Raw genomic sequence first — 19,531 nt, forward strand, 5'->3', positions numbered from 1 at the left:
TACGCGGGAAAACATAACACGGTGGCGTTGGATATACGGTAGTGTGTTCAGAATTAGCCAGCTCGATCTCGTATGTGACAATCGTGACGCGTGTCGTAACATCGGTAATACTTCGGTCCGCGCGACCTTACGGCTATTTTTGCATCGTTCCGCACCTCACACCGACATCATATAACATATGTTTTTAAACTAACGAAAATATTTCATACTGATTTACATATTGGAAAATAGCTTTTTAACAAAAATGTAGGAAAATTTATCCATCCATCATTTGATATAATTATTAAAAAATCATTTTATTTTTTACCCTTTACCAGGTAATTCACAAAAACATACCTTCGTTCGAATTTGAAACTTTTGAAAATCATTTTTATGCAAAAAATAAAGGTTTTTTTTCTGTTATTTCACTATGAAGCGTGGTACAGCCCAGTACAGACATGCTCGTTTTAATTATTTTCCACCGCCTAAAAAATACATTTCCTTTATATACACGCACTAAGGCTTTTTTTCCTGTAATGTTTTTTTTTATATTTGCACGATAGTGTATTTTTATTGCATAGTATTTCTTATTTGTTCATTAGTTAAATATTTTTCATCGAAAAATCCCGTAGATTAGGAATATATCTAAAATACTCAGTACAAAACATAAATCTAATCAAATATCTTTAAGGTATTTTGATTAAAAACTTAAAACGTTATTTTTGTGCGTCCATATATTTAAATAGTTTTCATTTTGCGTGGAATAAATCATATGTTATATATTGTATCGTTTTATTTTAAAACATCTGAAAAAAAAATTAATTAAATAAGGCTCATTTTCATTTTTTTAGCGAGTGCGATGGTTTTTGTGTCCAACGGCGTATATGCGATTTAGAAGGCATGCAGAATAGGACAAGTTCATATTATATCTTCCCTAGATGCAGTCCAGTCGGCCAAGTCGTATGATAAAGGACAGAACAATGATCAGGATGAAAGGCACCAGCTGCACCATCTCACCTTGGAGCCTCCTCCGAAGGCTGCGCACGCGCAACCGACCAGGGTGCAAAGACCAGCGCATCTGGATGTAGATGTGTCTGTCGCCCCAGCAAGAATAAACCAACAGGTAACCAACATTTTGAGTGTGTCCAAATACTGGTATTTTCTGGCGTTTTTCATGTGTGTGATTAAAATCCAGGATTTGGTATATGATATTAGTATGTGAGGTCCGAATCCTGGATTATAATCACACACATGAGAAACGCCAGAAAACATCATTTTCATTTTTATCATTTTAGCTTATAATTTAACCAGATAATTTATTTGCAATATTTTGAGTGTGTCCAAATACTTGTTCACAAATCTGGATTATCTCCAATCAAAGGATTATTTTTCATATTATTATTTGACATCTCGTCAAAGATGAGATGTCAAAAAATAATATGAAAAATACTCCTATAATTGGAGATAATCCAGATTTGTGAAGAAGTATTTGTACACACTCAAAATGTTGTATGTAGAGGAGATATTGAAATATCATTCATTTAATATTTTTAATAAATTAATCGTGTAAAATTTAAAATTCATTCAATGTTCCTTACCTATATCTCATACACGTAAAATAATGTACGGAAAATCGTCTTCCAGAAATAACATTCGCTGTATAAACATACTGATCACATGTTGGGGGATCTGTTTATAATACATGTGAGCAGTTATATTTTTATATGAACATCGTTTATTTCGTTGTAATACCAAACATTTGTAAAAATAAAGTACTACGCTTTTTGTCAGTCTATTCTACAAAATGTGATTACTGATTGTAACGAGTAATGCATTATTAAATACTGTTATTGTTACCAAAAATCTATTTTGAAAATAATATTTAAAGTTTTGAGACGGATTCTGAGAAAGATCCCGTCCGATAAAGATAAAGTCCGAATCCTGGATTATAATCACACACATGAGAAACGCCAGAAAATACCATTTTCATTTTTATTATTTAAGCTGATAATTTGACCAGATAATTTATTTACAACATTTTGAGTGTGTCCAAATACTTGTTCACAAAATCTGGATTATCTCCAATCACAGGAGTTATTTTCATATTATTTTTTAACATCTCATCAAAGATGAAGAAGAATATGGAAATCTGGGCATTTACGGGGCTGACGACCAAGTTCTAGAACAAAGTTTCTAAATTGGTTCATATATATATGGAACTTCCAAGAATTTGAGTAGTGTGGTAGTCAACAATGGGTAGAATTGGTGAATGTTACACATGTGTAAAGTGATCACTTAAACTAGCCTATGACGGTCGTCAGCCCCGTAAATGCCCAGACTTCAATATTCTTCTTTATCTTTGACGAGATGTTAAAAAATAATGTAAAATCAATAAGGTAAAATGATCGGATATATTCCATTTGTGTAACTGCCTATTTGATTTTGGAACAGGAAGATGATTTCGTGTATTTGGGTAGTATGTTTTCTAGGGATGGAAAGATTGATAAAGACATAGAAAAAAGAGTGAATGCTGGAAACAAAGTGAATGGTGCACTGACATCAGTTATAGCAAATAAAAATCTATCAGCGGAAGCTAAACTGGCAGTGCACAACGGAGTCCTGGTTCCAACTCTAATGTATGGAAGTGAAACATGGAGTTGGCAAAAGATGGATGAAAGTAGACTGAATGCAGTCGAAATGCGATCTCTTAGAAGAATGTGTGACAAAACGATGTATGATGGATGTGCGAATAGTGAAATAAGGAATGAATGCAAAGCTGAGATAAGCATTATCGATAAAATTAAGAAAGGTGTGTTGAGATGGTTTGGACATGTAGAACGAATGAGTGAGGAAAGAACGGTAAAACAAATTTATTAGGCGAATGTTAGCGGGAAAAGAAGCAAAGGAAGACCGAAAAAAATATGGCACGATCAGGTATGCCAAATACTTGAAAGTGGTCAGGTTAGGAGTCGTAACAATCGGCGGGTATGTATGGGGAGATGCATGAACGTGGAAGAGGCGAAGAATGTTTGCAAGGACAGAGTGGTGTGGCGCTCTATTCTCTCTGCATACCCCTGCGGGGAAGCGGCGTGATGGTTAGTTAGTAGTTAGTTAGTTTATTTATTTAACTTATATTTATTTGAACCACCAAAATGCGAACACAAAATTACTCAGTATAAACAAACATTCTGTTACAAATATTTCATTTCGAACCAAACAGAAGTTGACAGGGTTAACTCGGCTAGAAACTCTAAAATAGATACTCCGACGTGTGAATATCTTCAACGTGGATGTGTTATTATTTTAAAATCTTGTTAGATGTGTTGATTTTGTTTCCTTTTTGATTTCTTTGATAATATGAACTAGATGTTGATGATGAAATCACAAACCAAATATCGTAACCATCTGACCGGAATTCAAAAAAAGACTTTATAAAATATAACAACTACAAAAAACTTTGTTTTTAACCACTTTTATTTTTGGTACTTTTTTATCTGACCGGTTTCGACAAGCACCTTGTCATATTTGATTCAATTGTATTTTATGATTGCTATATTCTTATGTATTTATTGTAATTCAAGAAGTTTCATAGTATTGGTTGATTAGAGCATTGTTCCGCCGCGTCTGTGCCGCGGACACTGGTGTACTGTGGTGATTAGTTGGTGTGCTGCGAAAGAAAGTCTAGATTTGTAAAAATAAAAATTTGATTGTCTTGTGCTCAGATAAGTAGGCTCACATTTCGCATTAAACATAATATGTCAAATATGCTACCATAATATGGTAAATATGCACCTCTAAAATTTTCGTAGGTGTACCTTGAAAAGAAAAAAGTTTGCAGAACACTGGATTAGAGGATAATAAATTTTCAGTTGATATTAATAATTAATATTTTTATATTGATATTGATAATAATAATCCAATTCTCGGTCACAACTGTCGTCAAGAAAAGGCGATTCAGTTGCCTTGGCCATATACTCCGCATGACTCCTGAGAGCCTTAATCAAGCTTGCCTCTTTTACAAGGCATCAGGTTCGTGCCGTCCAGGACGACCACTGCTGACAATTCGTCGGCAGTCCTCGTCAGAACTTCGGGACGCGGATCTGACTAGGGAGGATGCAAGGGAGCTGGCAGCCGACAGAAAAGCCTGGAGACAGTTTGTGGACTCCTGTGGGTTTGATTAATTAATAATTGGCTTTCTTTAAATCCTGTGTAGGCACCTAGTAGGGAACCGACTCCAGGATATACGGACAGATCAATAATGACAACTCCTCAAGCGACGGAACATCGCGAGAAGTTCCTCGAAGAAAGCTTGGAGCAACAGAGACAACAGACCAGGGCGGCTACAGCTCAACTCGCCATGCTCAACGATCAGCTCGTGGTGGAGAAGGCGGCTAGGGTCGAGGCTCAAGTAAGTTATTTTATTTTACTCATATACGGTGAAGAGACATTTTTGTTCCTTTTCTCTATTTTTCACATTTCTTAGGCGGCGAATCGATAATTTTTTTTTTTTTTTTAATTTTTTTTTTATTTCATTTATTTATTTCATCAATACATAGATACATTCATAGAAACATATTTATTTCATATACACATTTACTATATGTATTACTGCTCTTTAGGCATGGCCTGTGTTGAGCCGAATACTAACATGTCAATTCAATTTTTGTATATTTTTTTATTTTTTTATTTTAATATTTTTTGTTATTACATTATATACATGACATCCAAGATATAATAATAATTTACAGTATAAAGGTATAACAATAAAATATTTACACCTGGACTTTAATTAAATCACTTAGACAAGAATTATGAGTAAAATTTACCAGGCATATTTCGTAACATGAGAGAGAAGAGAGATATAACGTAGAAAGAAGAAGAAAGAAGACTAAGTACCGATACCATGAGAATAAAGGACAAGAAAACCATTCTTAACCTCATGGCTTTTAAATATTTGACATACTTGATCATGACTTTTCCTCGGTTTTCATGTGCTCCTAATTCCAAACTACCATACATTTGCCTCGTTAATTTGTTTTACTATTCGATCACCTTTCACCGTCGAGGTTCATCTGACCTGACCACGCCTTAATAATTAATCTTCCTGTGGGGTTGCGTATAGGATTGCACGGATTATGGTATGGGTGACCAACATTTTCAGTAGCCGGGCCAGATTTTAGGAATGAGATTTCCTACCGGGCCGTAATACAAAATTTATTTTATTATTCAAAGCAAGCACTATATATAAATATATATATTTATATATATATATATATATATATATATATATATATATATATATATATATATATATATATATATATATATATATATATATATATATATATATGTATATATATATATATATATATATATATATATATATATATATATATATATATATATATATATATATATATATATTATAAACATATTCATAAGGTACTTTTCAAATCATTGCACATCAGACATATTGGCTTTGTTTTAAAAAAAACTTTATAGTCCATCTGTCTTAAAAACTTCTCAGTTCTTCCGTTACTCTTCTCTTCTTTAGTCCAGCGTCTTAACTACTTGACGCCATTACGGGTCTTGAAATTGTCAGGATAGTGAAATACTCCCATATATGGGATATGATACGAACTGCGCACGATGGAATGTTCTTTTGGTGGTTTTGTGTACACTAATGGAAAAAATGCGTGATTTGCTTCGCGGGCCGCGGGTTGGCCACCCTTGGATTATGGTGCGCTCCAAATTGTTTCTCTTTAGAAGATGCGTTTATAAAGGGATTGCAATTAAATCATATGATTTCTTACTGGATTCACTATTTATCCTACAATATTTAACAAGAATCGAAAATACCTATCGCTACGTTACATTAAAACAAAATAATGATCACTGATGAAATTACACATTGATTTTTAAATATTTCATTAAAATCACTATGATGCTAATGACAACTGGAGGTAGACATGGTTCGGTGGCGGCTGATGACGAAAATGTCTATGGCGCTCATTTACCCGGTCGGCCACCCCAATACTAAGTTTTGCTCGGTCTTCCTCAATTTCTTACGAAATTTATGAGATTGTACAACGTGACAACAAAATTGTAACGAATAAAAATAAGGTGGCATATCTGATATATCACAAGACGTATAACACGATTTATTTTCGATAATCAAGTAATTTTGTTTTCTTTATTTTATTTTTTTTTTTGCATTACATAACATAAATTGAAATACAAAAAAATATGAATAAAATAAAAATATTAATACAAAAAAAGATCCCATAAAGGCATGGCCTGTGTGTGGGTATACAATATAATTTAGTCATAGTAAACGGTATAGGTATTATAAGTAGAACTAGAATAAAAGTGTTAATATAAAATACAAAAAATACTTGACTATCAGAAAACATTTTTTTTTATTTTTAAATAAAATTAAAAACTTAAAAACATAAAAAAGATGAAAAAGTACAAAGTTAGCAAACATGTTCTACACAAGGAAAAAGGAGCTTAAATCTGTCTCTTCAATAAATAATCTAAGCAATTTTTTTAAATTTACACAAACTCAGGGAATTAACATCCAACAAATAGTCTTTGTGGAATAAGTTGAACAGTTTTGGAGGTATGAAAAATGAGTGTCTTTGCTCAAGTCTGGATTTACGAAAAGGGATTTCTAATAAATTATTCATTCTTTGGCAAGACTTTAACATTGAAATTCGTTTTGATGTTTTTTTCTGCTACCAATTTTTAATTATTGTATATTGAAAATAATGTAAACTGAAAGAAAAAAGTTCAATTCATAATAATAATAAAAGTTCAATTGCTGGAATCCTGTATCACTTTTTGATGAAGTAAAATATTCCTAGCAATACTGGAATGATGCATACTATAAAACACATCAAAATGATGTGATTAACATTTGAGTACGCACTTCGGTACGGATGTTTGAGCGGTTATTGCGCTCTAACTACACGTTGAACACTTAATTTTCGCATAAAATAGAAATTTCGCTGCGAGCGTAAGCAGAACGCCACTGCACAATCATTTACCTTAACACTTGGCTTCTCTTATACAAAAGCTTGTGAAAGCACCAATTTATTTTAATTTACTTCATCAACTTGTGAAATAATTGTTATACCTACATATGCTCTGTTTATTTATTACATGAAAATAATATGGCACGACTGGTTTTCAGACGTAAACAATATGAACAATGATGATGATATTCGGTTGTCATCTATTTATCATTTTTTATCCATCCACTTTAATGCCAACCATAATACGGTAAAACCTCGATATAACGGACCTCTATTTAACGAATTTCGTTTATAACGGACAAAAACATCTCAAATTCATAGTATAATAGTAGTTTGCCTACTTAAGAATGACAGAAATAGCCGAATTTATTTTTCATTTTAAATATCATCATTTACTCATTACACTTCTTACACCTTTTATTTATGGTTTCGATTATTCATCCATTCCTCTTTTAGGTCTTTATTATACAAAGAGAACCTCAGCATGAAAATAAATTACAATATTTAAAAAAAAACAACTAATTAATACGTTAAAGGTTTTAATTTATGTTGTTTAATATATATCTTTACTACCCACATTGGTGTATAGTAGCTTGATTTTTTGTAAACATATGTATGTAATTGTGTATTGTCATAAAGTCTTTTAACTCTAGATTACGGGACATTTGTAAAACTTACGACGGACATACAATCTGTGGAGAGCGCCGAGCAATACATGTAAAGAATTTAGTAAAACTATCATTAATCTTACTTTTTTGCTAAAACTTTTTGTTCTAATTACATATAAAGTTCTCAAAAAATATGTGCATATGTAAGTTTTTCTTACTATCGTACATTTTACGGCAGTCCCATATTAAGGTTTACTATTAATTTAAACAATTTATTATTCATTAATCAAAAAATTATTATTGATTTAAACAAGTCTAGGGTTGTCGAATCAAGTCTGTGGTCTTCTGTACAAATCTTGTATTAATTTTTCCCATTTCAGAGAGAAATTTTAAAAATTTCCCCCGTTCGTTGCATCACTAATTCGATTTTTAATTACGGAAAAAGAACGTCCTCTGAAAGTGGATAGAGAAATCTAATTACCCCGAGCAAACGTAATAACTGCACTCTATTTTATAATATCAGTATTAGTACACAGAAAACTAACTTGGTTAACTTATTAACTGTCCCGTTCCGAAGGGGGTATCAATTTCTTTCCTAGCGCTCCACAGTTTAATTATCGGTGGTGTGTTCCCGATACCCAAGCGTTATTTGGCAAATACAGAGTGTTTTTTCTCGTTTCTAAGAAAAATTATAAATTATTCAAATTATCTTCTGACATTTCTTGGTGCATTGCATTTTTACATTTATTTTATAAAAATCTGCCTTTTTACACTGTAATCAAATTGTCATAATTTTAATATTCATAAACTTTACCCTAACAATGAGTGGAAAACAATTGACAGGTGATATGATTGAGCAACTTCTGAACGATACGGACACTGATGTATCTTTAAGTGATGATGAAAGCGATTTAGGGTTAGAAAATAAAGATGATGTTTCCGACGCAGATAACTATATAATCGAAGAACTTGATGAATCTGACTCTAACAGCGTAGAGTCCGTAGATATAGAAGACAACAGTAGAAATGAAGAAGAAAATTTGTTCACTTCCAAATCAGGCTACAGATGGACAGATATTCCTCCACCCTCTTCAAAAACCCATTCCCACAAAATAATAAGATCAACATCTGGTATAGCTGGACCACTAGCAGCTGCAAAGAGTATGAAAGAAATGTTTTTTTCTTTTATTACTCCTACCATGATGACTGAGATAATACGTTGTACCAACAAATATTGTGAAGAACGAGGTATTACAGGAAACGCAATAACAGAAAGCAAAATACAAGCTTTTATGGGAATTTTATTAGCATCTGGCAAAAATAGAGGAAGAAAACAACACATTAGTGAGCTTTGGAAAACCTACAGAGTATTTAAACAGTTCTTTTATGCAGCGGCAATGCCTCGTGACCGGTTCCAGTTTATTCATAGTAAAATTCGGTTTGATAACAAAGCTACGAGAAATGAAAGGATGGCTCTGTCTGGCCATAAACATGAGGCAATAAAATTATTTTTTGAACTGTTTGTGGAAAATTGCACGAAAAATTATTCACCTGGATCCCACTTATCAATAGATGAGCGCCTAGCTGTCTTTAGGCGAAATTGCCCATTTGAGGTGTATATAAAAAGTAAGCCAGGGAGGTATGGAATAAAAATATGGGTGGCGGCAGAAGCCGATAGTGGATATATTTGTAATGCACAGATTTACACGGGCAAAATTAACAATGTACGGGAGGTGAATCAAGGTCATAGAGTTGTGATGGAGATGGCCACACCGTATTTTGGCAGTGGACGAGGAATTACAGTCGACAATTTTTTCACATCTGTGGCCTTAGCACAATCATTGATGGCGGAAGGACTTTCTCTCACGGGGACAATGAGAAGCAACAAAAGAGAAATACCTGTAGCATTTCAGAAATCTCCTTCACGAGAGTTATTTTCCTCACTGTTTGGGTTTTCGAATGATATGACCCTGGTATCGTATGTTCCTAAAATTAAAACTGCTGTAAATCTTCTAACGACAGAGTTTTATAACAAAAGCGTCGACATTGGATATAAGAAAAAACCGGAAATAATATTGCATTACAACAAAACTAAAGGTGGAGTTGATTTGGGAGACAAAATGACGAGAGAATATTCATGCGCCCGGTCTACAAGGAGATGGCCACTTAGAATTTTTTTTGAAATCCTGGATATGGCGGCATTGAATTCTTATTTTCTTTGGCTTAGTAAAAATCCAGAATGGAAACAAAATGACAGAAGTAAGAGAAGAAAATTTATTCAACAATTGGCCGTGGAGCTCGTGACAGATAACGCAAGAAAACGAAGCAGATTAAAATCAAATGATAAGCTCCATCAAAAGGCATTTAGCTTATTTGCAGATGAAATGGGGGAAGAATTCCCCTTAGATAAACCGTGTACTTCAGATTTCAATACACCTACACAACGAGGTCGCTGTAATTTCTGCCCGCGCAAATCTGACAAAAAAAACAAAATAAAGTGTGTTGTTTGTGACGAATTTATATGTTTGATACATAAACATGAGGTAAAAAAATTTTACTGTCCAAACTGTTCATTCAACGTTATGTGATTTTTATTGTTTTTTAATGTCTGAATTTTTTAAACATTCTTTGTTTTCTTCCCATAATATAACGACAAATTATAAACACGCTGTGTAGTATGCTTCACTCTCTCTCCTCACCCCCCCCCTCCGCACGCATCGTTTCCGGCCGACATCCGGCCGAAGCGCTCCAGTGATGATTGAACTTCGGTTGGAATTGAATGCTATTACCGCAGAGAACTTCTTCGCAACTATGTTTTTTTCGAAAATTATTATGTTTATTGCAGAAAAATCAAATTATTATGGATAAAATAGAATAACAATAGTATGATTAAACTGACCATTTATTTTTGTCCTCAAAACGGGACATCTTCTAATTTTCACGTAATAGTATGTATATTCAAGAAAATGGTACGTATTTTTTCAAAGCTTTATGTATTAATAAAAAGAAAAGGAATGTTGACAAAGAAAATTAAAAGAATAAATAATATATATGAAAAAATTATGAAAGCAAATTTATATGAAACGGCGATACTGCAAACTACCGCCGATTTTTTGCACTTTTTTTAAAAATTGTTACTGTGTTGCTCTTTTTTTGAAAACGGGACATTACGACGTCCCGAAACTTTACTTGGGGACAACGGGATAGGCTATCTAAAAACGGGACGGTCCCGTTCAAAACGGGACGTATGGTCACTTTAAGTATGATAAACATTTTGACATAAGTCGAATTTGTAAAAAAACTGTATTTACAGCATTTTACTTGGGGTACTGCCAGTACCCCCTTCGGAACCTGCGGATTATTTTTTTTTCCTCCGGACCGGAAAGGAATAATCTGATGTAAAAATGAAACGTAAATGGTGATGAAACGTTTATTTTTACGTTGGGTTTTGGGCCCCTAGACTTATTGGAGTTCTTCGTTCGATTCCAGTCTATCACAATATGACACCTTTTTTATCTAAAATGAGCCGCTTTAGGTCGATAAATATTACAAAATTGTGTTGTTTGCGTATATAAAAACGAGGACATTGTCTGTTGTATGAGGAGGTTGAATGGAATGGTGCATAATAGACAGGAATGGCGAAGAAGGTGTCATTTGTTGCTGCAAACCAATCCACAAGTTTAAAACCACGGAGAGATGTAAAAACACATTTTTTTTGTATAAAAAAAAATATTGCTGGTGCGCAATTAGTCACAAGAGTTTCAAAATATCTATTTTCATTAATTATTTGGAACTGTTGGGTTACTGAAGTTAACTCGTCTGCGAAACTGGCTTTGTCGGTTTGATTACAGCCAATTGTAAAATGAATCCAACAAAAATATATTTTTAATCGGTCTGGGTATTTGTGATGTATATTTAACATTTACCTTCCCTATCCTTATTATCCTACTTGGAGATAAGTGTCTAGAAGTAAAGGCGTTGTGGGTTATCGAAAATTGAAAAAAAGACTTACATATGTTACACATATGTATATAGGCATTTTCAAAACCATTTTCTATTAAAGAAAATTAAAATAAATAAAACATTTTCGAGGCTTTCTCAACGGGTGATGATAGAAACGCCCCTCAGTGGGCGGATGTTCAACCCAGATGGGCGGGCTCTCATTTTTATAAGGATTGAAAGGCGGTACCATAAAATAGTTTACCTTTGGAACAAAAATAAATTTTATTTAATAATTATTTTTCGAAATTTGCAAATCATAAAATAGAAACAAACCACTCATTTGACTCACGTATACTAAAATTATTATACTCAATTATAGATAAAGGTCAAGTCATGAACAATTTAGAAAATTTATAAAAACGTAAAAATTTAAATTCTTATAAAACATTAATTAATAATATGCTGTTTCAAAATACGTCACCATTATTATCTATGTTTCCTTTTACAAAAAGTCCCGTTACTAAACCCCCCCTCCCCTCTGTTTATTTCCGTATTAACCTCTATATACATACACCTACACCTAGATATTTTTGCTCGTTAGTTTTATTTTTCACCAGTAGATGGAAACATCTGTTAGTTTTCGAAACTAGCCGTGTTTAATGAAATAAAATTCATTAAGTGGTTTATAACAACTGTTTTTTTTTAAATTTCAACACGTCATTCCACGAAGTTTATGCCGAATCAATAAATGTTTAAAATTTATTTTTATACTTGTGGCATTAAACTTTTCCCGTACCTATTTTTTATTCATTGCAGGAAGAATGCAGGTGATACGGAATGCATCAAAACACATATCACATCAGATTGGAAACATTTGAGCGAGCACTCATTGTTTCCAGACTGAAAATATCAGGTTTTTTTTAAATAAAAAATAAATTGTTGTGATTTCTTGATAGATTTGCAGTTCAAATTATTTGACAACACTATTTAAAGATGATATACCAAAAAAGGGCCTATTTAGTGACCAAAAAGTTTTATTTCATAATTTTATAGTCAATTTCTTTTGTAAATTTCTGCTTTCACAGTTCCTTTTATGAATGCGTTTTAAGAAGAACTGTGAAAGGAATGTTTACAAAAAAAATTGGATGAGTGTTTATTACCGTCAATTGAAATGCACTATTCCTATATTCCTATATTAGACTCTGAACCGTATCACCGAGCAAAACGTTGCGCGTCTATAGTTTTATTTTTTCACTGTGATTAATAATGTTCAAAATATTTTTTTTTTTATAACACTATTGAAATAAATTTTTGGTCAAAGAATATATGAAATTCATGGAATTCCAATACTGGATTGGCCCGAAAATAGTCCTGATCTGAACCCTATCGAGAATTTGTGGCATAAAACGGCAATCGAAACAAATAAACCGAAGCCTTCGTCAAAGGAAAACCTTAAAAACATCATAAAAAAGTGTGGCTTGAATTTTTTTTCCAAGACTAATTACAAAATTTGGTGAAATCCGTACCAAAACGCATTGAAACAGTAATAAAAAAGTAGGAACAACAAAGTAGGTTCTGATTTTGTTGGTTTTTGATAATTGTTAGTGTTATGTACCTGTGTAATTTTATTTGAAATAAACATGTGTTTTTTTTTTCATTATATAAGAATTCTGGATTTTTTTTAAATTGAAAATGTACAAATGATTTATAAAATTATTAGAAAAATAATTGGTCACTAAATAGGTACTTTTTGGTTATCATCTTTAAACAGTTTTGTTAAACAATTTGAACTGAAAATCACGACAATTTATTTTTTATTTTTCTTTAGAAATCACAAAAATAAAAAAAACTGATATTTTTAGTCTGGAAACATTTGAGTGCTCGCTAATATAGCTTTACAGAAGCGGATGTCCCTTAGGAACTCAATTCATTCGTTGAAAATTGAGTTTGATCAAAAGCGGTAAAATAGATTGAGTAGATGCCTCCTTTACCAGATTTATTTCCTGGCTCTAAACTTGTAAGCAAAAACCCCCGTGTTTTTCAAATTGGCTTTATAAAAGGATATAGAAAATTCACGGAAAGAGTTGAGCAAAAAAAAAACACTTTTACTGATCTTTTTTTTCGTCGTTTCATCCTTTCATCATTCCTTGCACCGTAGGACAGTGGTAGCGTGATACGGTGGGCATGGGCCCAATTCCCGGTGGGATAACCTTAGGTGATTTGAGATGTTTTACTAAATGATATTTGCAAGTTTATTTAATTAAAAGGGGTTGTGCAGAATACAAAATGCACGTTATTGTAAATTGTAGAAAACAATAACACAATACAATAATACTTTGTGATAGAGCGCAGTCTCTTTTTTGGAGAGGCACAGCGAAACTAAAAGTATAAGTTTGCCGTATGTATTATATAAATTTATAGAAATTGTATTAAATGGTATTAAAAATGTAACAATATTTAATAAATTGAAAAAATATATATGCAGGTTATTGTATTGTATTATGCATAAAGCCTGTTAGGTACAAAAAAATAATAATACTTGGCTTTATTAATTGATTCGGCAGTCAATTTGTGCTATCCATTTTTAATTAAAATATCATTATCCTCGCAGATCACCATCTGTGTGATGATTGGTTTGCTTACTTTATGGTCAGTCTCCGTGAGAAATATTTAGTATTGCCAGTGTTGCAGTTACTTTGAATGGATGGCGCTGCCACTGTGGTCAAAAGTTCATTTTTTTATAGGTATATTTTTACCTGTCGCACTTATTTTAAATTAAAATTGGGTCAACATTTCAATATTAGATTTGAAAAAATATCTTTAAATTTTTTTGTAGCCGATTCAAATTTCAAATATTATTGTACAAATGGCAAAAAAATTAAAATATTTATATTGATGATATTACAAAATTTATCTTTTAATCATGACTATAAACATCTGGCTTATTGCATATTGTATTCTGCACAAAGTCTGTTAGACACAACAAAATGATAATAATTAGTTCGGCAGTTACTTTGTGGTAAATTTATCCATTGGAAAAGCACAAACTACGGAAGATGACCGCTTAAACTATGTACATGGAACAAATTATCTCTTAGATGGGCCGTTGTGGATACGCCGAGTTATACGCTGAGACGGGTGAAGACTGACCATAAAAGAAGCAAATAATCATCCAAAACATACTAGTTCTTTAATTTCTCGAGGAAATAGTTGTATTTACCAAGTAAAATTAAAATGAAAATTATACTAAGCTCCAAACTACGTTGTTTTAAACGTATAAAATCTGTACCTACGTAATTTAGTGTGTCCGAGTATGTAACTTGTTTTTATTGTTGCGTCCTGCGTATTCTATATTGGCAACTCCCGTCGTCTAATTAAAATGGCCACCGTTTCTTATGGAACATTTCCAAATTATTATTTCGATCAGAAATAAATTTATATTCGGAATCTAAGACAAATAGGATGGCCGCTGCAAATAATATTATGAACCATAAAATCAACAAATCTGGCTCCACCTGTTGCTTGATATACGAACATAAATATTCCACTATAAGTGTGGCAGATTTTGTGGGAGACAACTTAGACGGCGATAATCGATAATTGGACGTCAATCGGAAGTGTAATTTCCAGCAAATTACAACTAGGCGTATTCCGTTACATGAGAGAGAAGGAAGATAAAGCGTAGAGAAAAGGAGAAAGAAAGCTATACACTCCGAATTCACGAGAGTGGAGCAAAAGTGACCGTTTCTATAGATGCATTTTTTTTTCGATATCTTTAAAATATCGAATCACGGACATATGTATATCTCAATTTTAAGTCATCATGAACCTTTATAATCAGGTTATTAATAAAAATAAAAAATAAATTATAATAAGCATTTCCAATTGAAGCACTAATCAATGACAGTATAAATACTCTTCTTCTTCTTCTTTTTATATCCTCAGGATCTGTTTGTGTATCCGCCTGTCGCTCTTGGGATGTTGAATCCCAGCTGTCTCTTCACCTTTTTGGAGGTCTGCTTGGTGTCGCTCTTGGGATGTCGACTCCCGGCTGTCTTTCCACCTTTTTGGAGGTCTGCCTGGGGGTCTGCGTCCTTCAGCGTTTCCTTGAAGGGCCATACGTGGAAGTCTGTCTTCTGACATTTTGTTTACATGCTCAAAATATAATATACGAGGGGTTTAAATATTTTAACGAAATAGCATAATACGTATAGTGTGTGCCAAACATATTATAATTGTGTTTGAAGCTATATGAACTAATTCTGAATTGAAGGAATTGTTATCGACAAATAATTTTTGACAGAGCCTAAAGATGGCATTGGCTTGTTCACTGACTATTCTAACTATAAAAGAACATTAATTTAATTTCGATGATTAAAACTTAGAATCCGCGTGACGAACATGCTTTTTTACTCTTCAATTCATGTAAAGAAATTTTGAAACTTTTTAAACAAAGCAAAAAACACTCAAATAAGCAGTCTTTAGATTAGAAATCAAATATTGGTGAGGAAGAACAGTAAAATAAGTTCATGGGTAAAATGTAGTTGAAAGTAGAAGCTGGGGAAAACTTGCCATAATCAAGCATTCAAATAATTGAGCGTGGTCAGGTCAGGAGCCGGAATAATCAGCGGATATGCACAAGGAGATGCATGACTCTTGAATATGAGAATATTGTCTGAAAAGACACATTAGTGTAGCATGCTATTCTCTGTGCGGAAAAGACGCGTGATGGTTAATTAGTTTGTTTTACTTTTATTAAAAATTCAAAGTTTTTTATGCGTTTTAATATTGAACTTTGTCAAAAGTACCGAATATACAATATTTTTCCCCTAACCATTTTTCACAATGGTGCATAGAGCACCGCATCATAATGATGCAGTGTTATCTTGATCCTTACTTACATGAAGGTAAGGTGATCACTTCTGGGTAATGTTAAATAAATATTAGAGTGTAAAATCACTAATATTTATTTTCACCCCCCCCCCTTGGAAATCGAATCCGGGTCCTCCAGCACGGTAGCTAAACACGCTAACCTTTACACCACGGAGGCGGACATTTAAAATAATCTCTGCTAAGTACTTAAGAATGAATTCATTCAACATCATCATCTCGATTTAAATCATCACCATTCACTCATTGTACAATTTGAATTGGTGAAAATCTATTTGTTGTTTAAATTTCAGGCTAGGACGCATCAGCTATTGCTGCACAACAAAGAATTGATAGACCATATCAGTATGCTCGTGGCTCATCTTCAGGAGAGGGAGAGGGGAGGAGCAGGAAGTCTCCCTTACTCACTGTCGGGCCATCAACTGACATGTCTGCCACAGGTAAGTCAAATAAATTAGATTAATGCCTGCAAAACTATAAAAAATGCTTCATATTAAGATCTCAAACTAATTCACGGAGATGGTGTTTTTCATGGGTATTTTTATCTATATACCATATATATTTATATCCATATACCACCCAGATGAAATTAAAAAATGTCATAATAATACCCGATCTTATCAAAAATAGTATTTTTTTTTTGTTTTGAAAATTTTTCAATTTTACTATCAAAACTCTTTTTTTAAATCATTTTACTTATCAAACCGTGGTTCATTTTTTTCTTTTTTAATTTAAATGTTCTCAAAAAAAATTGTAAGAAAAAACGATACATTTATTTCTTATCCAAAATTATGAATATTTTCACTATGTATCAATATCGTAAACGTATCACATACGTTTATAATTTATTGTTTTAATATCATGTTTTAAAGTTATCATCCAATAAAAATAATTTCATTTGTTTCATAAATCTTGATTGTTAAAATCGACGAAAATGTTTGTGATTTTTATATTAAGCATTTTAAAATAAATTGTTCTTGAAAAATCTTTTATTATTATGTGAGACAATAACTCCGCAATGAGTTATTTTTTATTAATAAAATCTTTTCACAAATGAAATGCATTTATTAAGCAAATCTATTTATTTCACAACAATCTTTATTTGAATAAATTGATTGAAAATATGTCCAGTAATAAAGATTTTTCAACTCGTTTTTATTTGTTTATCTTATTAAACTTCCTAATGTCGTGACGCTTGTATTTGTGTTTTAATTTGCAGGATTGAATTAAGCATGGAGTTTTATTGTGTGTCGTAGTGTGCCTTTACTTATTTAATATTAAATTAATTGCTTTAACCTTTTATTTGCCATCGCTTATTTTCATCGTTTAATTTCATTTTGTTTTACAAGCAAATATGAAATTGTACGAAAAAACGAATGTATTGGCTTCATACGAAATTCTTACCAAAATCTTGATAATTTAGCATATGTTTATGTATACACATATAAACATATGCACACAAACATAGTACAGATGACTTATCTTAAATTTAGTTAAAAAAACAATGCGGTATAACTTCCTTATCAATCGACCAACGCTGTTAGAATGCTAAAAAAAAGTACGAAATAAAATATTAAAACTGAAAAAGTTTGAAATAAATGTGTAGGAGTTAAATTTGTGTTTACCACGTAGTTAAATCGTTAGAATACATATGTAATCAACCTCTGATGGTCGATTACAGTAAATATATAACGTATTATTAATTTATTGCTGATTACTTTAACGTTATTTACGAACTATGGTTACTTTATTTATTGAAAATATTGTTAGATTTGTATCGTCAAAAAGTTTAATTCGCCGGCAGTTATTCAATGAATGTAAATTGTTATTCGATTTCCCTATGAAATCGAATTACTGAAATCGAAATATGCCAGGGGTGATATAACAAATCCGCTCACAAGAAAACTTAAACATATCTCTTCGACTATTGTATCTACGGTTTTAAAATACCAATGTAGTTCATAATAAAAATCTCTAGGAACAGTAAAAATGATCTATTATCCTTGTGATACTAGCCTTACACCAAGATTGAAATTTTCGTTATTCAGACTGCATGATTTATTGGATATCGTACATATAATTTAATAAAACGCTTTTTATTAATTTTTAAATCATAGTATTCTGGTAAAATAATGTTATTGTTTTATACCAAAAAATATAATGTTTGATATATAATAATTAGGTGACTTATGAAAATGAATGGTTTTAATAAACGTTTTATTTTTTAAATAAAAAAAAAATAAAAGTGTAAAGTTAAAGTTTTTAGTAATGAGGATTTAATTTTATTTTTTATTTTTAAAACTTAATACATTAAAATAACAGTTAAAAACCAAATCAGAAAAATAATTTATTTATTCTTTATGTGTGAACAATCGATTTCCTTTCATATTTACATATTGTCAAAATTTCATTGGTGTTTCAACGTAGATGAATAAGTCACTTGATACATCGCTCACTCCTTCAACAACGTCACATATCAAAAATTGCCATCCTAGTGTAAAAAAATTAGACCTACTACTTTATTAATTAGATTAATTGAAGCTTAGTTGCATATACCTATACCCCTCATGGCGGGCAGTCAACGTATCGTTTATTTTATTGAAAGATTATTATTATTTCGATTGAAAATGCAGGTTATTTTTTGACATCTCAACATAGATGAAGAAGAATATGGATGTCTGGGCATTTACGGGGCTTACGACATACGCTTACGTCATAGGGTGGTTTAAAATAAAAATGTGTTGGGGATTACATTTCGCTCACTCCTTTCAAGAACGTAATAAATCAAAAATCGTCAATTTTCAGATGTGCATGTTTTCGGAATGTCTAGAAAATGTACTATATCCCGGCCAAAGCGGTTTATTTTTAACTTAATATTTACCCGCTACATGGCAGAAAGTGTTGTTTTGGCATTTTGAAGAAAAGGTATTGCTTAATTATTTTTTTTTAAATACGATCTTTTTTTTCAAATGGAGAAAAAACATTCAGGTTTTACCTAAAAAAATCTGTGCACAGTAAAAAGGTCAATAAGTGGCTTGATATTTATTTTTAATACATTTAATTATATTTTTAAAC

At 32.0% G+C, this 19,531-nt stretch overlaps 1 protein-coding gene across 2 annotated transcripts in view; it reads left to right on the forward strand.

Moving 5' to 3' along the window:
- Positions 1 to 19,531, forward strand: part of LOC148308642 (uncharacterized) — a 46,476-nt gene that overhangs the window by 22,652 nt on the left and 4,293 nt on the right. Inside the window, exons 3-5 of one of the 2 annotated variants that reach the window (XM_088261406.1) lie at positions 918 to 1,102; positions 4,193 to 4,387; positions 16,750 to 16,896. In XM_088261406.1, the coding sequence (XP_088117532.1) occupies positions 918 to 1,102; positions 4,193 to 4,387; positions 16,750 to 16,896 (527 nt within the window). The remainder of the gene's footprint in view (positions 1 to 917; positions 1,103 to 4,192; positions 4,388 to 16,749; positions 16,897 to 19,531) is intronic. The other variant, XM_088261407.1, reaches the window with a different exon arrangement.

The sequence above is a fragment of the Brachycentrus maculatus genome, unplaced genomic scaffold, assembly GCF_059751285.1.
Source record: "Brachycentrus maculatus isolate JH-2025_06_01 unplaced genomic scaffold, ASM5975128v1 h1tg000153l, whole genome shotgun sequence".
NCBI classification, from domain to species: Eukaryota; Metazoa; Arthropoda; class Insecta; order Trichoptera; family Brachycentridae; genus Brachycentrus; species Brachycentrus maculatus.